The sequence below is a fragment of the Colletotrichum aenigma genome (genome assembly GCF_013390185.1).
Source record: "Colletotrichum aenigma strain Cg56 chromosome Unknown KSG_Cg56_contig03, whole genome shotgun sequence".
Lineage (NCBI taxonomy): Eukaryota > Fungi > Ascomycota > Sordariomycetes > Glomerellales > Glomerellaceae > Colletotrichum > Colletotrichum aenigma.
In genome coordinates this window covers 1,009,665-1,026,347 of record NW_023500909.1, presented here as the reverse complement: position 1 = coordinate 1,026,347, position 16,683 = coordinate 1,009,665, and the positions used below count along the sequence as shown (strand labels likewise).

The window sequence follows — 16,683 nt, the reverse complement described above, 5'->3', positions numbered from 1 at the left end:
GACTGGGACATTCAACTCTATACGCTAATCTCATCTAATGACTTCCTTCCTTACCCGGAATCTACACGTTGATGATCTTCTTAATGTAATCTATCAGCTCATCTCCTTTGTGCTGGCCAAATTCGTCTTCAAATGTGCCAACCCGGAGTTGCGATTCGATCTCATCTGCATCTGGGACCGGATGTCGCTCATAATTGACGGGCCCATCCGAGATGGAATGGGGGATGAACACCGAGGCATTCGTCGTAATAGGCGTTCTGTCTTCGCGGACACCCATCCCCACGCAGTCGCCATCGACAAACCAAAGCCCCAAGACAGGAAAATTGGACTGGACCTGCTCATCCTTGAAGTCAGGAGGCAGCGCCAGCTCCTGCACCACGTACCCCTCGTATCCGTAGTATCCCATGGACGCGTCCTGAAGCACCTCCCCATCGGTCTTAAGCACCACATCGGCTCCTTCGCGGGAGAAGATCGGCTTTCGTGCATACCTTGTTAGTGTAGCAGGCACCTCGTTGTCAAAATAGGTAGGAAGCAACCACTTGGATCGCGGGTCATCCTTGAAGAGCTCCCAAAGAACAGCAAAGAGTGCTTTGTTGCTCCACACCAGCTTGTATGGTGCCTCGATCCAGATTGTGCCGCCGATGTACTGCCCCGTCGCGTCGCGTTTTCCAATGTTTTCCATGTCTTTGAAACACGCCTCACCAAACTTCTGCACCACCATGTACTCCCATGGGTACAACTTGAAAATAACATCAATGTGCTCGCCTTGCTTGTCGTAGAAGCGGCCGTCGACTTTGGACAGGCTGATTTCCTCCACCGTGATGGCCTTCGTCAGCCATCCTGCTTGCTGACACGTGTCCATGAGAAGCATCGTGTTTGATGCGTCTTCGCAGGTTGGCTCGCCTTCTCCCACGGCAAAGTGCACGGTGGGTTTGAAGCCCAGTTGTTCCTCGACGAGATTCAAATTGCGCTTCCAGCCCTCGATGAGTGACTCGGTAATGTGATTGAACTGGTCGTTGCCGTGGCCCGTTTGTTCTAGCCAAAGCCACTGAATTGACGCTGCCTCTATCAGGGATGTGGGTGTATCCGCGTTGAATTCATAGAACTTTGGTACGCGAAGCCTCGGATCAGGGTGATCCAGACCGCCAAAGCAGACGTCGAAACGACCGTAGATGCTTCCCCAAGCAGGCTCTCGGTCCCACGAGTCAACGATTTGTTTGAGCGTGTACGCGGGAACTGCCATCTTGTCCGTAATAATGTCCTTGTGCTCCACGAGATAGTCCACCGCCTCGCAGCACATTGCAAAGACATCCTTGGATGCGGCCTCTAACAAGGCAACCTCCTCAGAGGTGAAGGAGTAGTAGCGATCATCGGGCCAGTAGGGCTCTGTTCCGCCTGGCGTTACGAGGTCGGCGAAGACGAGACCTTGACTTTGCACGAGGCGCGTGGCGTTTGGCCTCTTCTGTACAGGTACACGGCGCATGGTTGGTAGTGTTTATGGTGATGATTCTAAGCTGATCGACGTTGGTGTACCTGTGAGTGAGCTGGTTGGGAAGACGTTCGTTCGAAGAGAGAATGGCGGGGAGAGTTGGACTGAAAACTACCGATCATGCCAAGACGTAACTGAGTAGACTTTGATATCCAGTGGCGCTGCATTCAATGCAAACTCTCTCTCAAACTCGTTGTAACCGAGCATGAGAATCGCCTGCTATTAAATGATGCCAAGACTTTTTTATGTTGGTTGCAGAGTGGGATGAAGTCGCCTGACTTGTGGCTTTGCTCTTTATCAGGAGACAACGACTCAGTGACATGGCGATCAAACGCACAGTGGCAGCCGACTCGACCGGCATCATCCCTACACATGCGATGAGCCGCGCCCGCTCTTTCTACGCGCAGAATGCGAATAGCAGTTCGTTTTCGGACCCCGCCGATCTCTGGGCGCTCAATTTTGAGTTTAAAGGTCAGCCTGAGAAGTTTGAAGGCCTGCCGGTAACACCGTTAGGGTCTTGGCGCATTGCACAGAGAACAGAAGGCCTGCCCTACAGCAAGGATGACTTCATATATTCAAAGCTTCTTTTTTAAGCTTCCAGGAACATGTCAGAGAAGCATAGGTTTTGGAAAGATTTGGCGAGCCGAGGCACTGCATAGTAGGAGAAAAAGAAGGTCTTAATTTAGAAAAATCTATCGTCCCATGTATTCTAGTTTACCAACCCCACATGTTCTCAATATTGTTGCACCAATCGGTCGGGATTCCACAGAAGTTTTGGTCGGCCTCCGTCGGGGCCTTGACGCACTTGTTCTCTCCGGCCTTGTTGCGGATGCACACGGCCGTGACGGCCTGCGGGTTGGGCCACGCCTGCCGCATCTGGCAATCCGGGTTGAGCGTAATAGTGGTGCCTTTGTCACGAGAGTACCACTGCCAGCCGCCTGGGCAGTAGCCAGTAGAGAATCGGAATCCTGTAATGGCGTCTCCCGTGACCGTCGTGTCTGCGCATAAGCCACCGGCGTGAGCCGAGACGAATAGCGCCGCTGCAGAGATGAAGGAAGAAAAGTGCATCTGGCGTCACGTTAGCAATCAAGGTTCTTGCTCACGTGGGAATGGTGGCTGATGACTCACATTGAAGGGATTGTAGCGCAGTAAGGACAGTTGGAGCGAGTGTGGTTGAGGGTTAGTGAAGTGTTTGAAAAAGAGCGTGGAAGTTGCCCAGAAATGTGGTCTCCGCCCGGGTCACTTTAAGTCTAAGTATTTATGTCAGGAGAGACCGAAAGTTCGTCCCATGGGGAAGAGTAAAGAGTGAGCTTCTTTCGACCAAGATCTAGAATGCCAAGAAACGTGGAATTGCACTTCTATTAAACACTGCCCCCGAAGGTTCCGTGCGTGAGTCGCGTGAATAATATAATTGAGGTATCTGCAGAACCTTATTAATAGGTGCTTAATTGGTGCTTAACATGAGGAATATGCGTGATCGACAGAGAATTAACACATCGAGTCAGGCGTTCCCGAGGGCCTCGCAAGGCGGCGGGAACACAAGGCCCCCAGGGTGCATTGGACTTCAAGAACATAAATGTGGACTTTGCCCACGACATAACTTGCAGGTGTCTTTGTTTGGACGACCAACATCCATTCTCTAAGGTTTATCAAACACGGTCCTTACCAACCACACTCTTTTGTTTTCCTTCTCGCAACCATGACGAGAGAACACATTCCTTTGCCTGGCTTGCGAGTCATGGCGACCGCCTTCTTCCTCGCCCGCATGACTGAGGGCGCCGAGACCTACAAGAACTACTGCGCCGGCCTAGACAACAAAGTCGTAGACTTCAAGAACTGCGATGGCAAACAACCTGAAAACACATTCTTCATGTTCGCCAGTGACGACAAAAACATTCCCCTCGGCACCGTCGTCGACCCCATGCACGTAGATCTCTTTGACAGCTCCGACCCAGTCGAGCGCCAAAATATCCTACTTCCACTGGAAATCGAAAGCGGTGGATTTGGAAAGCGCCAAGACTGCGGCACCACAGGAGGTGGTGGTCGTAGCACCGGTGGCGGTGGCCGCGGCGGCACAGTCATTGTCGGTGGCGGTGTCATCGTTGGTGGCTAAGACAACCACGAGCGACTGTAGTTGGTGGTTGTGAGAGATGTTGGAGTTTAGATAAGGCGCGAGTAGCGAGAGCGCGTCTTGAAGGCACTCAGAGGAAGACAATTTCACATGCAGAACGTGGGAGAAGGTTGCGGTGGAATGACCATGAAGAAAGTTGCGCGATTAGTTACAACTCGAAGAAAAGCAATAGGGTCGGACATCGACTCTCTCAATTCAAAGCATCAACGATCTTTAACAAATCTTTTACCTGTGGTTCTCCACGTGAATCAGCCATCCAAGGGAGTTGATGAAAAACAAACTCGAAGTTGGATTGCTTGATGCTGCAGAGGGCCTTTCCTCTTCTCCCTGTTACTGTCACGGGTAGTTACTTTCTTCAACGTGACACTGAGTCAGGTTACCGACAGCGAAGAGCTACTAAGGCTGATACGATTGGCAATGTCATTACGAAGGGTTGAGTAACCTCGTCCTCATTTCGAGTGTGAGATGCAAGATGATGAAGCTCAGTACTTCTGGCAACTTCGGCGCAACTTGGTGATGCCGTTGCCGTCGCGGGTAAACCGGCGTTTTGGGCAATTCCGTCCGCACTTACAAAATTGCCGCTTTGATTAGAATCCAGTTGCGAAAGGCTTGTTCCCGCGTCATCCCCGACGGCACCGGAAATTTCGAGGCCAACATGAAAGACAAGGGTAATGCAACTTGTCAGAAGCTTTCACATGGAGCAAGACTCGTGCCGTCATGTCCCAAGTCCTAAATATCAGGCGTCACATGTTCTCTCTATGCGACCATGAATCGTTGAAAAGCCCGAGGGACTAATTCCGAGCCCTCATCTGAGTGAAATAGCCAGATTTATTCTATTGACCCCAGTACACAGAAGGCGTTGTAGGTAAGTTCCAGACCATCAATCTAGTCTAGCACAAGTTTAGGAGTTGGTTATCAGGGTCTCATTCTGCGGACACATTTTCAGGCGCGCGTGCATCGTCTTTTTTATTCATGTTAATCATGGATGAAGCCGTGCCTGAATAGACCGCAGCTGGCGCGATTACACCTTATGTGAAAGCGATCTGAATGCCTTGGTGGACAATTTCAGGGGCTGTTCCGCCCGGTGGGATGCTCCGCCACCATCTTCTCATTCGAATTGACATGAACCTAGCGAAGAGTCGCATCAGAGAGTCTCAAAATAACTCTAAGGCACGCGCCAAAACATTGGAAGCATTAATTACTGATCTCTTATTGCTCTCATGCTTCTGAGGAATTCAGCAGAATCTTCACGCTCTATGTTACCTGCCTTAGTCAAAGATAGGCAGGAAATTCATTTCTAATTGATCCCGGTCCCATCTCCAGTAAGCGATTCAAGACTCGCGACATGCAAGTAATGACAGCCACAGAGACATGGTACGATTTATATGGCAGGCCGACATCAGCGAGAAGATCTCATCGAGCCAACATTCGGCGCCATCCTTCCCCGAGCTCGCTGAGTCGCATCGTGTGAAATAACTTGGACTAGGCAGAAGGAGCTGATTGTAATCCCTGGTGCGGGGATTGGCCCCCAGAGGAAGCGGCACAATTGCACTGCCTTGGGGCTTCGGTGTGCAGATAAGCACTTAACGTCACAGGCGATAACGACCCCAACAAGATGGCTTCATGTCAGCAACCAACGAACCAATCGGCTGTGTGCAAGCTGAGTTTTCCTCCATTGACCCCTGAGGCCAAGAAGGCTGAGCGTATTTGCTGCCTGGTGCACATCGATCGGAAAATCCCCCGAAGATCTGCTTTCGGTGTAGGGCGTATTACAGGTGACGAGATTCTAGGTTCCAATCAGCCCTACGGAAAGGAATGTTGACCAACATGTTGCGCTAACATACGTGATTCAGTGGCTGGCTGAAAAGTGGATCGTTTGTACCGCATCATTTGCCTACTTCTGGTATGGCACCATGATGAACCCCGGAAAGCTGATTAGGCACCCAAGACACCACTCTCAGTGGCTAGGCAATGATTCAGGATGAGAATGCGGTGCCTCAGGCGGCTGTACCAAACAGGCAAACGATGACTATGTTGGTGGGGGTACACAAGGCGATGCTACCTCGGCACATGAAGCTTCCTGGTGCAAATAGCGTGGCCTGCCTCACTGACCAGTATATTTTTTCAGGATCGTCCACAGCCAGCCAAATTTTCATCCTCCTAGCCTTCATCCATACGATTCCATTGATACAACTACTGAGTGAGGTCTGTAACAACCATGGCTTTCACTGAATTGATCGTCGGGTTGGCGACATCACGTCTTATTTGGGTGATCCCGACCATCTATATTTTGTTCAGACTCCGCAATTTTGGTCGTCGAGACAAATTCCTGCCTCCCGGGCCGCCTACCGTCCCAATTCTCGGAAATGCACACTTGATGCCGCGGAAGAATTTCTATGCAAAGTCAGAATAATCGAATCAATCATATGTTCAGGTGACTAATTGGTCTTAGACTCAAAGAATGGGCCGACGAATATGGCTCAGTCTACTCACTAAAGGTTGGACGCACGACTATGATCGTCCTTAACGATAGACAGGCCATCCACGAATTGTTGAATCAGCAGGGGGCGCTTTACAATGATAGACCTCGAGACCAACAAGTTTTGGCTTCAACAAGAGATGAAAACCCTGCTCTCATGCATGAGGGCCCTGAGTGGAGAGCTGAGAGGAAGCTCATCGCTCAGTACTACTCGCCCAAGAATCTTGACAGCGATTTAAAGAGCATCCAAGAGGCCGAGTAGGTACCAGGTTCCACCCCACTAAAGTTATACTGACGGAGAACCAAGGGTCTGTCAAATGTTGCATGATCTGCTCGAGAAGCCAGAGAGTTTCAAAACACACGTGCAGCGAACCACAGCCTCCATTGGCACTGTCACTCTGTACGGGCAACATGCGCACAATTTTGAAAGCTTCTGGGCTCATGTAAGTCAAGTGCTCTCGCGATTTGTACCGGTGCTGATCTTTCAAGGCTGTCTATATTGCAATGTTGGCAATATCAAAGGCTGTTGAGCCGGGAACTTACCTCCCAGTTGATCAGTTCCCCATCCTGAACCTTGTACCCGACCGCTGGAATAAGCCTAAGCTCCGTGGAATGGAGTACTACAAGACAATCACTGGTATTTGGACCGAAGCGTACGATCGCGTGGAAGCCAGGCGTGCAAAGGGCGACAAGCGCGAATCACTGATTGACAGACTGCTCAACGAAGAAATCAAGTCTGATGCGCCGCTTTCACATACACAGTTCAACAACTTTGTTGGAGGTACACAGATGGGTGCGGCTGACACGACGGCTACACAAATTCTTACAAATATCCTCTTCCTGGCGAAGAATCCCGAATTTCAAGAAAAGGCCCGCGTCGAGCTTGATGCGTTGTGCGGGACCGATAGACTTCCCCAATGGGAAGACTTCAATGACCTACCATACATCAACTGCATCATCAAAGAGGCCCTGCGCATCAGACCAGTGTAAGTTCTCCTGAAGCCCGACTAAGCATTGCTTAAGACTAAACTCTTCAAGGGTTCCAACCGGCGTACCCCATCTCGCTAAGCAAGACGCCTGGTACAAGGGCATGTTGATTCCAAAGGGTAGCTTCGTGATGATCCCGCCGAGCGCTCTCAACCACGACAGCAAACACTTTGATGACCCTGAGTCATACAATCCAGACCGTTACCTTGCTTCGGCCTCGAAATTAGCCTCCGAGCTCGCCGCATCGCCGGCGTACGACGAGCGCGACCACTACACCTATGGTGCTGGGCGGCGCATGTGCCCCGGTATTCACATGGCCGAGCGGACTCAGTGGCGAAGTGTCGCTCAGATGCTTTGGGCTTTCGAAATTGAGAAGGACGGGGAGCTGGATACGAGTTATGAGTTCTACGAAGAAGGCTTCGTGCATGCGACCAAAGATTTCAGAGTGCGCTTTGTCCTACGGAGCGAGAGGCATGCTGAGGTCATCCGGGAGAAGTTTATTGAGACTCAACAGTTCCTCAAGCAGTGGGACTGAGTGCATTCAAAGACAGTGACGAGCATTCAATGTTGTTGTATTTTATTGTTTAAATGAGCGGAAGATGCCATGATGTAGTCAGAGGGGTCTTCACCGTGGTCATGCCACTGCGTTATGATTGGATGTGAGACCCTTCTCGTCGGGAGTAGCCAGTGTGAATCCCGACGCTGCATTTGCATCTTGGAGAGTCATATAATGTATTGCCGCATACGCCGGACATTTCGGTCCGTTTATACAGGAGTTCAGAACTCGTGGCATGTCAATCGGTGGCAGGCGGTACAGAGTGAATGGAACAGTATTTCATTAGCCAAGATTTAATTCGTATTGTATCGCATCGGAGACCTGGGGTACAACAATAAATGCCTTCCAAATTGGATCAGCGTCTTGCCACGTGCATCCTGTCACTATTCTAATTCAAAACTTGTGAATTCGACCCCAATCCGATGGAAGTCATCCTCAATCCCAGACACACCGTGATGTTTTGCTCCTTGTCTGGACCCAAACGACACTTTCTTCAGCAACGGGAATATTGAATGGCGTTCCGTGAATCTCAAAAGCTGGTCTCGCACGCTGTTCACATGAACCGAAGAGCCATCGAGAAACCAGGAAACTTTTCTAAGAAGGCGTAAACTCTCGATGTTTCCTGGCAGCATGTTCGTCAACCATTTGACTGGCTCAAACGAGGATGTGTCAAGACTCAACATCTTCAACTTTTCGAATCCAGTCAGGTCGAGAGCAAGAATAGAGAGGCTATTGGTCTGGGACAGAGAAAATCCCATATGTATAGTGAGCTCTTCTAAAGTTGACTTGTGCGCTGTCAGAGCGTCCAGAATCCCTGGCACTGTCGTTTCCGGCTCTTCGTAGAAATGAAACGGGAAATATCGCATTCTGAATAGGAAGATCTCATCAGATGGAGCTTCCGTTTTGGGCTCGTATTTGAAGCTCAGAAGGGGCCCGCACAACAATAGAAGTTCTTTCAAAGAACGATTGTCCATGCTCACGGAGTCCAAGTCTAGCCGTCGAAGGTTTCTCAGACGTAGGTGTACAAGTCTGTGATTGCCTAGTTCGGTCATTCGATGAAGTAGTACGTCGGTGAGATCTAATTCCTGAAGGTTTGGCGCCCAAGAACATATGAAGGGGAGAAGCACCCCGTCGTTCGCACAAGAGACTTGGCGTAGCTTTTGCAAAGAAGTACCCAAATCCGTCCGCGCCAAGATCTTTGAGCCGTCGTTTGTGTGATCTGACATACTAACAGCAAGTTTCTCCAGCTCTTCCGTTCTCAAGAGTATGTGTATCAGTGCGAACAGAAACAATTCTTTCAGAACAGTTGGACTAGCTTGTACCACACCGCAAGGGATGTTAAGTTGACAGTCGGGCATCCCGGCCATGACGTACACCTCCCGAATCAGCTTGGGATCGGGTTTCCTGATGGGTCGACTTGTGAAGTTCCTTTTCCACTTTAACGAGACGCTTTTGACGTGGTACGACAGGTCTGATCGTGAAATAATCGCGCGAAGGGAAAGGAATGGCTTGATGATTGCCTCATTATCTTGCCCAGTTATGTCGAACGTGCTGAAATTGCGGTACATGATGGGGGTTATTAGATCGTTGAACCTTTTGCTGACACGACACAGGGAGATTGCAACCTTTGAAAGCCTTTGCGAACGTTCTGGGTAACCCATGATCATGAACAAAAGTTCCGTCGGCAAGCATGAGAGGCGGTCTGACCCTTCTTCAGGCTGGGTATTGCGACTCCTGACTCTGCCTCGAGCACTTCCTCGGGATCCTCTGCCAGACTTGCGTTGAGCTGAGCTTTGGACCCTGTCTTGCTTTGGTTTTTGGACTCTGCCCTGGCCTTGCCGGCGTCCCGCGAGCTTCATTTGCGATGTGAAAGCTGAAGGACCGATGATTCTTGAGTAAGTCTCATATCCATGGATGCGTGAGAGGAATATGGGATACGAGAACAAGCCTGTTGGCGGCGCCCAGGAGTATGTAACGAGGCCTAGGGTTGAGTCATCCACGACAATTCGAATATTAGAGATGGGAGATGTTCAGAAACTGAAAAGGCCGGAAAGGAATTTTATAGCAACCTTTTCTTCAATCTTCAATCCGGGCGTGAAATTAAAATAGAGGGGAGGGAGAAAGCAATAGCTTCAGTCACCTTGACGTCTTGGTGGCTTTTGAAACAGAGCATCCGTTCGCCTGACAGGTTGAGTCATAATCCAGACAAGACAAACATCTCCCTTGAATACCTCACCTTTCCTAATCTTGAATGCATACACGTGGAAATTATTTTCTCACATGCTCCTTGTTCTTGTTCGTTTGGGCTTGAATTAAGAGACACGTTTCGGTTAGTGAGTTCAATCTCTCGTACATTATGTGGAAGGAATACAGCTTTCAGAGGCTAATAAAGTACAGATTGGATTATACTGTACCGCCAGGCTCCTCGTTGGCAATTAGCAAAGGTCTGAAGCATCCGCAATACTGGAACACGCCTGCTACCAATTCAAAGGAAATCAATAAAGCCTCGATTCAAATCATCAAATGTTTTGCTTATTCGACGTCAAGTTATGTTCGTAAAACTTCTATCCATCATTAGAATCAAACTCCCATCCCCTATCATTCCAGAAGTTATCCCAGTGATCATTTAGCCAATTGTTTATATCATGATCCTAGTCTTCACTAGAAAGATACGCAAGGTAATGGTCTAGCTCATGCCTGATCCATTTGTTCAGCTCCCCAACTCGTAACTGAGTATGTACGTGGGAGCAGGAGAAAACCACCTCTTTTCGACGAAAAGTGTCCCCAATGCGACTCAGCTTCGTGATATCTGTACAACTCAGAGCAGCGCAAGGCCACGGATAAAGAGTGACACTTCGAAGATGAGGAAGCCGTCGCCTCGAAATAGAATCGGCTAAATCCTGCAGCTCTTCATGCATAGTTCGGTGCATGCCAATCAATTGAAAGGATTTGAGATTTGGCGGTAGGAGTTCTGACAAAGAGTCTGTTGAATGATAGCAACAGGTATCCAGAGTCAGGTGGCTCAGACGCTCGAACGCATTCATTGAGATCATTTTCTCTCGAATGAATTTTGGGCCGTGTGGCAGCTTTGCACCCACCATGACAAGGTCAAGATATTCAAAAATTTTTGCTGCGACCTCAAAGCTTCGAGTACCTCATGAGGCTGCGCCGTGCGCACGTCATTACGCCAAATATCGTCAAAGTCTGTAAAGCGGCATCCTATTGGCATGAAGTGGAAACTCACGAGCGCTTTGCATGAGAATAAAATCAACTTCAGAGGCTCAGGTGGGATGCGAGACTTTCCAAGATTCAGATGCGTTAGAGCTTGGAAGGAAAGCTCTCGTTGCGGCAGCCCATCCTTTGGGTCCCAAACACCGACGTTGAATGACAGGCGCTTCAGACTTGGTGCCATGAAAGACATCCATTCGAAAAATAAATACGAGGTACTGAAACTGTCATGCCGGGCTGACGAAGGCTGCGTAAGGTTCACCTCCTCTAGTTGAGATAGACGTCGATGGTAGTGAGAATGCAGCAGCGCCTTTCTCTTGAAATTAGGTCTCATGTTGTCCTCCATATCGCTGGCCTCATGAGAATAGTGTAATGATAGCCTTTTCAACAGGGGGGGTTTGAAAAGTATAAGGTCGTAGGCCATATCAAACCACGCAGCTAAAACTCCACAATACCTCCAGGCTTTGGTGTATTCGAGGAAACCACGATGGTGCAGATGTTGAATGACACTTGACGGTAGTCTGTAGTCGCTCCGATCCATGGAAATATTGTAAGGGCTTGGCATAGCGAGATCTAAGCTTTCGGTGTGCATACGGAGACTGTCTCGCTGCTCCAGGGTGGAATAGAAGCGTTTCAAAGTCCTGAATTGGTTCCCGCTAACTGTGTATTAGAAACGGCGGTAAAGCCAAGGCGTGACAAGATGGTAAACGACTTTGCACGTTCTGCAGAAGGCTGATAGATCTCGCGGCTGGTACAGTTCTTTGGAGTGAAGGAGGTCAAAGATCTCGACAAGTAGACAGGGTGGAAGCTGCAGAATAGGCGACCATGCCGCCGAATGCATAAGGGAATTGTTGTCGTGGCTCGCCGTGGTAATCTCAGCCGTCATTCCATAGGCGGGTTGGTGTTTCATTTGATAGAATGCCGATACTCTTTAGGTTTCTCTACAGGCGGACAGGAAAAAACTTGGTCATCAAAACCTTGATGTGTAGAAGTCATTTTTAGTAACCCTAGATCTGACAAGATTGAAGTAGAAGGGAACCTTAGCAGCGCCACGAGGGCCTAGGCGAGTACAGGAAGGTTAGGGCAACGCCACAAGAGCGCCACAAGAGCACCACAAGAACTACAATTACTACCTATCTACATAGACGATCTTTTTCTAAGAGTCTCGGTTTGAAAGATGAGGCCGCTCCAGAGGCTGATGACCGGCTCAGTGTCCACACAATGGAGTCTCAGCATGATGCGCAGTCCATCGACACGCAAGTCAATAGAATCTCCCTGCTTCTCACGCTCAGCAGGCACTGCGGCGGCAACCAGCTTCAAACCAGCAAACTCCCTGAAACTCGCTCGCGGATCTTCGTCGTCTCCCTTCTCCAGCCTCCATCCAGATGACCACTCGCCAATCCAATCCTCCCATCTTGTATCAATCTTTTTGTTGATGTCTCTGAAAGGAATGGATACTTCCTGAAGATGCTCCAACGTGCCCATGTAAGGCCACCCTTTGGCATAGGATACTGCGTGAACCACACGGCAGCAAACATCAGTTCCTTCCCATCCGTTGGTCATAACAGCGATACCGCAATCTGCTTCCAAGTCTTTCTCGTCGACGTCTCCAGTTGTGTTGGCAAAGCCAACCACGTAGCATCTGAAGCAGGGCGAGTTGCCACCAAAGTGGCCAAAGACGTTGCTCTTGTTCCTCGACACGAACCATGAGATGGCAATGCCTTGTTGTACCTGGGTCAACATCTCCTTGGCAACAGCCTGTGGGAAAAATCTGTCCTTCTTGGGGATGTTTGCCCTCAAGGATTGCTGGATGCCTCTGATGAGCTTCAACAGGTCCGTTGGCGTCGTCCAGGCTCCACCTGATGCGAACTCGGGATGGTGATGCCATGGGGTATCATGCGGCTCGTTGCCAGTCCACCAAGAACGCGCATAGTTCCCCCTGTCGTCATGCTCAGGCATGTCATAGCTTGAGTGAGACATTCCGAGGGGCTCAAAGACGAGCTCTCTCACAAGGTCCTGGAAGGGCTTGTCAAACATCTTCTCCAGTATAAGCTGAAGCATGGCGAAGTTGCCCCCGCAGTATGCATGCTTCATCCCCGGAAGCAGGGTCAGCCCTTCGGCAATGTTATGTCCACCGTTCCTGTCGAGCAACGTGTCTAGGGCCGAAGGCATGTTTTTCGCATAACCCGTATAGGCCGAAGTTCGGAAGCCGGCCGTGTGGGTGAGAAGATGGCGGAGAGTTATTTGTTTGAGGATCTTGGGCGGCCCGAGGTTCTTAAAGAGCTCTTCCGGAAGGTGGTGTAGCAATTTGTCGTCCAGTGAAAGCTTCCCCTGACTGAGAAGCCTCATGACTGCAGTGGCAGCCGTGGGCTTCGAGATGCTCGCCGCCTGAAAACGAGTTTCCTCGTCATTACCAACAGTAGAAAAACATCTCACCTCGATGTTACCTTTGTCTAGGACGGCGATGGAGACAGAAGGAATGCCCAAAGATACCAAGAAATGCTCCGGGGCCGACGGCGGAGTTGTCTGGTTTGCAAACAGGTCTGCGATGGTGTCGAAGAAGGCCATCTTACTCGGGGATATCACAACGACAGTGAAGAGGACAGGTACGTTGATTAAGTCGATGGCAGGGATAGTGAAGAACTGAGTGCGGATTATTGACATGGAACTAAGCGATCCGGTCGACTAGCAAAGCTCTTAAGCAATCTGACTTTCGCCAGTATTACATGCCACACGCGCACCAGTCTTACGAACGGGATGACGCAAACATGGTCAGCAGTCAGCTTCGTCAAATCTCACCTACCCACGCCAAGTCTCTCGATACTTGAAGCCACATCGATCATTGTATTGTCTGAATGAAGAATGAATTCGAATTCCCGCCTCATTGACATCTGATTCCAACGCATGTACTTGGAAGATTGAAAGGCGAGCACATTCCTCATTAGGAGAAGATAACCCTCGAGGCTCAAGTACGCTTCCAATTTCCTAAATGATGTTGAAAAATCCTTTAGTCTTCGCCAATGAGTATCGCCTTACCCCGCATATGTTGACGTACTCTCCCACCAGTTCGTTAAATCGTTCAAGACCTTCCGTGACCCCGCCAGCCCCACCATGCCGCGGAAGGCTGGTGAAGTAGCGGAGGGCATTCTTCCACCAGTCGCCGGGTGAGGCAGATCTGAGCCAATCCCGCCTCCTTAGCCGCGCCGCACGTATGAGGCTACACTGCTGTCGTGATGCCGGAGAAGGTATGTTTACCCACGATGTATCGCCTCTAGATGCACCTCATGCTGTCGTCGGCTAACCTGATGTAGCGCCTACTTATCCGTGAAGAAAGTATAAATGTGACAATCCCACGCGCTTACCAGAGATAATCGAGGCACCGCATGGGACTTGGACTACTTATCAATTTTCTCCCAAGCATTCAGTCCAGATGCTATCCTTTAGTAGAAAGCTCATATCGGCAGCATATGTCGCTACTATTCTCCGCATAGCAGCAGCATGGAGCCCTCCACCCGAGTATGCCCTCTTCGCCTCCGAAAATGGCCACTACTTTCAGACCATAGACCACAAGCCCTTCTTCTGGCAGGCAGATACCGCATGGTTTCTTTTCAACCGTCTCACTTTTGAAGAAGCCGACACATACTTCAAAGACCGCCACAGCAAAGGCTTCAATGTCGTCCAGGCCGTCGGCGCGCACCCAGACAGCATCACTGAGCCGGACCGCCTCGGTAACCCGTCCTGGATCGACGGCGACGTCACACGGCCGAACTCAGACCACTGGGCGTTCGTCTACAAGGTGATGGAGCACGCGTGGGAGGAATACGGCATCCGCATCGCGCTACACCCCGCGTGGGGCAAGTACGTGCACAACGATGCCGGCGTTCCTGGGTTCTTTGACGCGGCCGCTGCGAGGCTGTTTGGAGAGTTTGTGGGGGAGCGGTACCCGTACGTCCCCAAGATCATCTTTGGAGATACGAATCCGTGGTGGAAGAACAAGACTGCAATGGCCAGGGATTACGCCTACGGTGGTGTTAGAGGGACGAAGCTGTCTGGTGAGTATGAGGTGATCGACTTCATGGATGTGTATGAGGCCTTTGCGGAGGGCATCGTGGACGGCGAGAAGGCTGCTCTGGGGGAAGAATGGGGTAAGCCTTTTGAAAACGGCCTTGTTTACCAGCCGATGGTATCGATGCACCCAACGAACCAGTGGTTCGCCGACGGTCCTCTGGCGCTATCAAGTTCCTTCTTCGGGAACAGCTCGTGGCTTGGTTTCGACACGTCTCAGTCTGGCCACTCGGACTATCCTCCCAACGCCCCGATTCCTTGGTGGTCTTGTCGCCGGGGATGGGAGCCAGCCGAGCTCATGTACGCCGTCGGTGAGACCACCTCTGGTAAGAAACGTCCCGCAATCGAGAACGAGCCGCATTATGAGGGCCGTTGGAACAATGCCAAGGCTCACCTCAGTGTCTGGAACGCCAGCGACGTCCGGATCGGAAATTGGCAGACTGTGAGTTGATCTCCAAAGAAGGCACGATGCGCAGTTTATGTGATGTGGACTGACCATGAGTGGCCGCAGGCTTTCACCGGCATGGCTGGTCTGACGTACGGATCGAACTCGGTCTGGCAGATGACGTCGGAACTCTACCCGAACGCCGGCGGAGGACCTCCGATCTACTGGACAGAAGGCATAGCGCAGCCTGGCTCAGCTGAGGTTCAGTGGGTGAAGAAGGCTATTCTTGACCGTGGCGAGGAGACATATTTTGACAGGATTCCAGCTCAGGATATCATCGTCGGCAACCCTGGTTCGTCTCCAAGTACCCTAACAGCACGAAAAAGTCTCGCGATAAGGTAGTCGGCATGGTTACTGAATGTTCTGCAGGGATATCTGACGCCCGGATCGCAGCCACCCGCGACAGCAAAGGATCGTGGCTGATGGTGTACTCTCAAAACTCTACCATCACCATCGACACCAGCAGTCTTACAGGGTGCAATGTGACTGCGAGCTGGTTCAGCCCCGTGTCTGGCGAGTATACGAAGTTTGACTACGAGCAGTGCACCGGAACGGGAGTTCGTCGCTTCGAATTGCCTGTTGAAGACGGCCATCAAGACTGGGCCCTGGTTTTCGACGCCCATGCATGAAGGTCGAAGTATGCGAGAGAAAAAAAACACCTTTGAAGTTGTATATGATGAAAAAGTTCTTTCAGAACGTTGGATAATTATACAAATTTAGTGGTAAAAAAGATGAATTTAGAAGTTGTCTCGATGTATTAGTAAAGCTGTGCGGTGTCTTGATCGCATTGAATCGTTCAAAATCCACGCAGCGCCAGTTGTCTGCTCTTCAACGGAGACACCCGGTATCTCGGTTCTGCAGCTCATGTCGCAATGTAGGAGGGGACGCCATATTCTTCCCTCTGGTTGGTGCTCAGACACGGTGTCCGTTCCTATCTTGGGGCATCAGATGTTCACCGAGCTGACTCGTACCCCATGTCGTGCTGCACCCTTGGAGACAGGCCAGGGACGGCCCGGGGACAGGAAGCGGGTAGAGGTCATTGGTCTCATAAAGGCAGCAAAGCAGGGTCTCGAATTGGAGAAACTGCAATTGGAGCCAGGCGGGATTGTTCATTGGCTACATCGGGTTGAAGTCTGCACGTCGGGGGATGAGCGAAACTCAATGTAACGAGACGTGGACTGTCTTCAGTATCCCCTGTCCATCCATACCAACAAAGCTGCATATGAAAAAGCAGCGGGCGAGAATGTCAGACTCCCGGGCCGCTTACTGAGGTACAAGTTGGCTCCTGCCCCTCGTTCTGACC

The 16,683-nt window shown here is 50.5% G+C and overlaps 6 protein-coding genes across 6 annotated transcripts; 3 read left to right on the top strand and 3 right to left on the bottom strand.

Moving 5' to 3' along the window:
- Nucleotides 1-61: 61 nt before the first annotated feature.
- ygiC-1 (putative acid--amine ligase YgiC) lies at nt 62-1,483 on the bottom strand (the record flags this gene model as incomplete). The annotated part of the gene is made up of 1 exon (XM_037319495.1): nt 62-1,483. The coding sequence occupies one exon, from the start codon at nt 1,481-1,483 to the stop codon at nt 62-64; it is 1,422 nt and encodes a 473-aa protein (XP_037182177.1).
- A 720-nt stretch (nt 1,484-2,203) lies between these two features.
- Nucleotides 2,204-2,557, bottom strand: CGCA056_v004239 (uncharacterized protein; the record flags this gene model as incomplete). The annotated part of the gene is made up of 1 exon (XM_037319494.1): nt 2,204-2,557. One exon carries the CDS (start codon nt 2,555-2,557, stop codon nt 2,204-2,206), a length of 354 nt encoding a protein of 117 aa, XP_037181301.1.
- A 631-nt stretch (nt 2,558-3,188) lies between these two features.
- CGCA056_v004238 (uncharacterized protein) lies at nt 3,189-3,602 on the top strand (the record flags this gene model as incomplete). The annotated part of the gene is made up of 1 exon (XM_037319493.1): nt 3,189-3,602. The coding sequence occupies one exon, from the start codon at nt 3,189-3,191 to the stop codon at nt 3,600-3,602; it is 414 nt and encodes a 137-aa protein (XP_037181300.1).
- Nucleotides 3,603-5,838: 2,236 nt separating this feature from the next.
- Nucleotides 5,839-7,621, top strand: patI-2 (Cytochrome P450 monooxygenase patI; the record flags this gene model as incomplete). Its single annotated transcript, XM_037319492.1, has 5 exons — nt 5,839-6,023; nt 6,073-6,357; nt 6,407-6,542; nt 6,589-7,085; nt 7,138-7,621. The coding sequence occupies 5 exons, from the start codon at nt 5,839-5,841 to the stop codon at nt 7,619-7,621; spliced, it is 1,587 nt and encodes a 528-aa protein (XP_037181299.1).
- Nucleotides 7,622-12,007: 4,386 nt separating this feature from the next.
- Nucleotides 12,008-13,534, bottom strand: pbp (Penicillin-binding protein 4; the record flags this gene model as incomplete). Its single annotated transcript, XM_037319491.1, has 1 exon — nt 12,008-13,534. The coding sequence occupies one exon, from the start codon at nt 13,532-13,534 to the stop codon at nt 12,008-12,010; it is 1,527 nt and encodes a 508-aa protein (XP_037181298.1).
- Nucleotides 13,535-14,300: 766 nt separating this feature from the next.
- On the top strand, nt 14,301-16,009 carry CGCA056_v004235 (uncharacterized protein; the record flags this gene model as incomplete). The annotated part of the gene is made up of 3 exons (XM_037319490.1): nt 14,301-15,377; nt 15,447-15,672; nt 15,750-16,009. 3 exons carry the CDS (start codon nt 14,301-14,303, stop codon nt 16,007-16,009), a joined length of 1,563 nt encoding a protein of 520 aa, XP_037181297.1.
- Nucleotides 16,010-16,683: the final 674 nt, after the last annotated feature.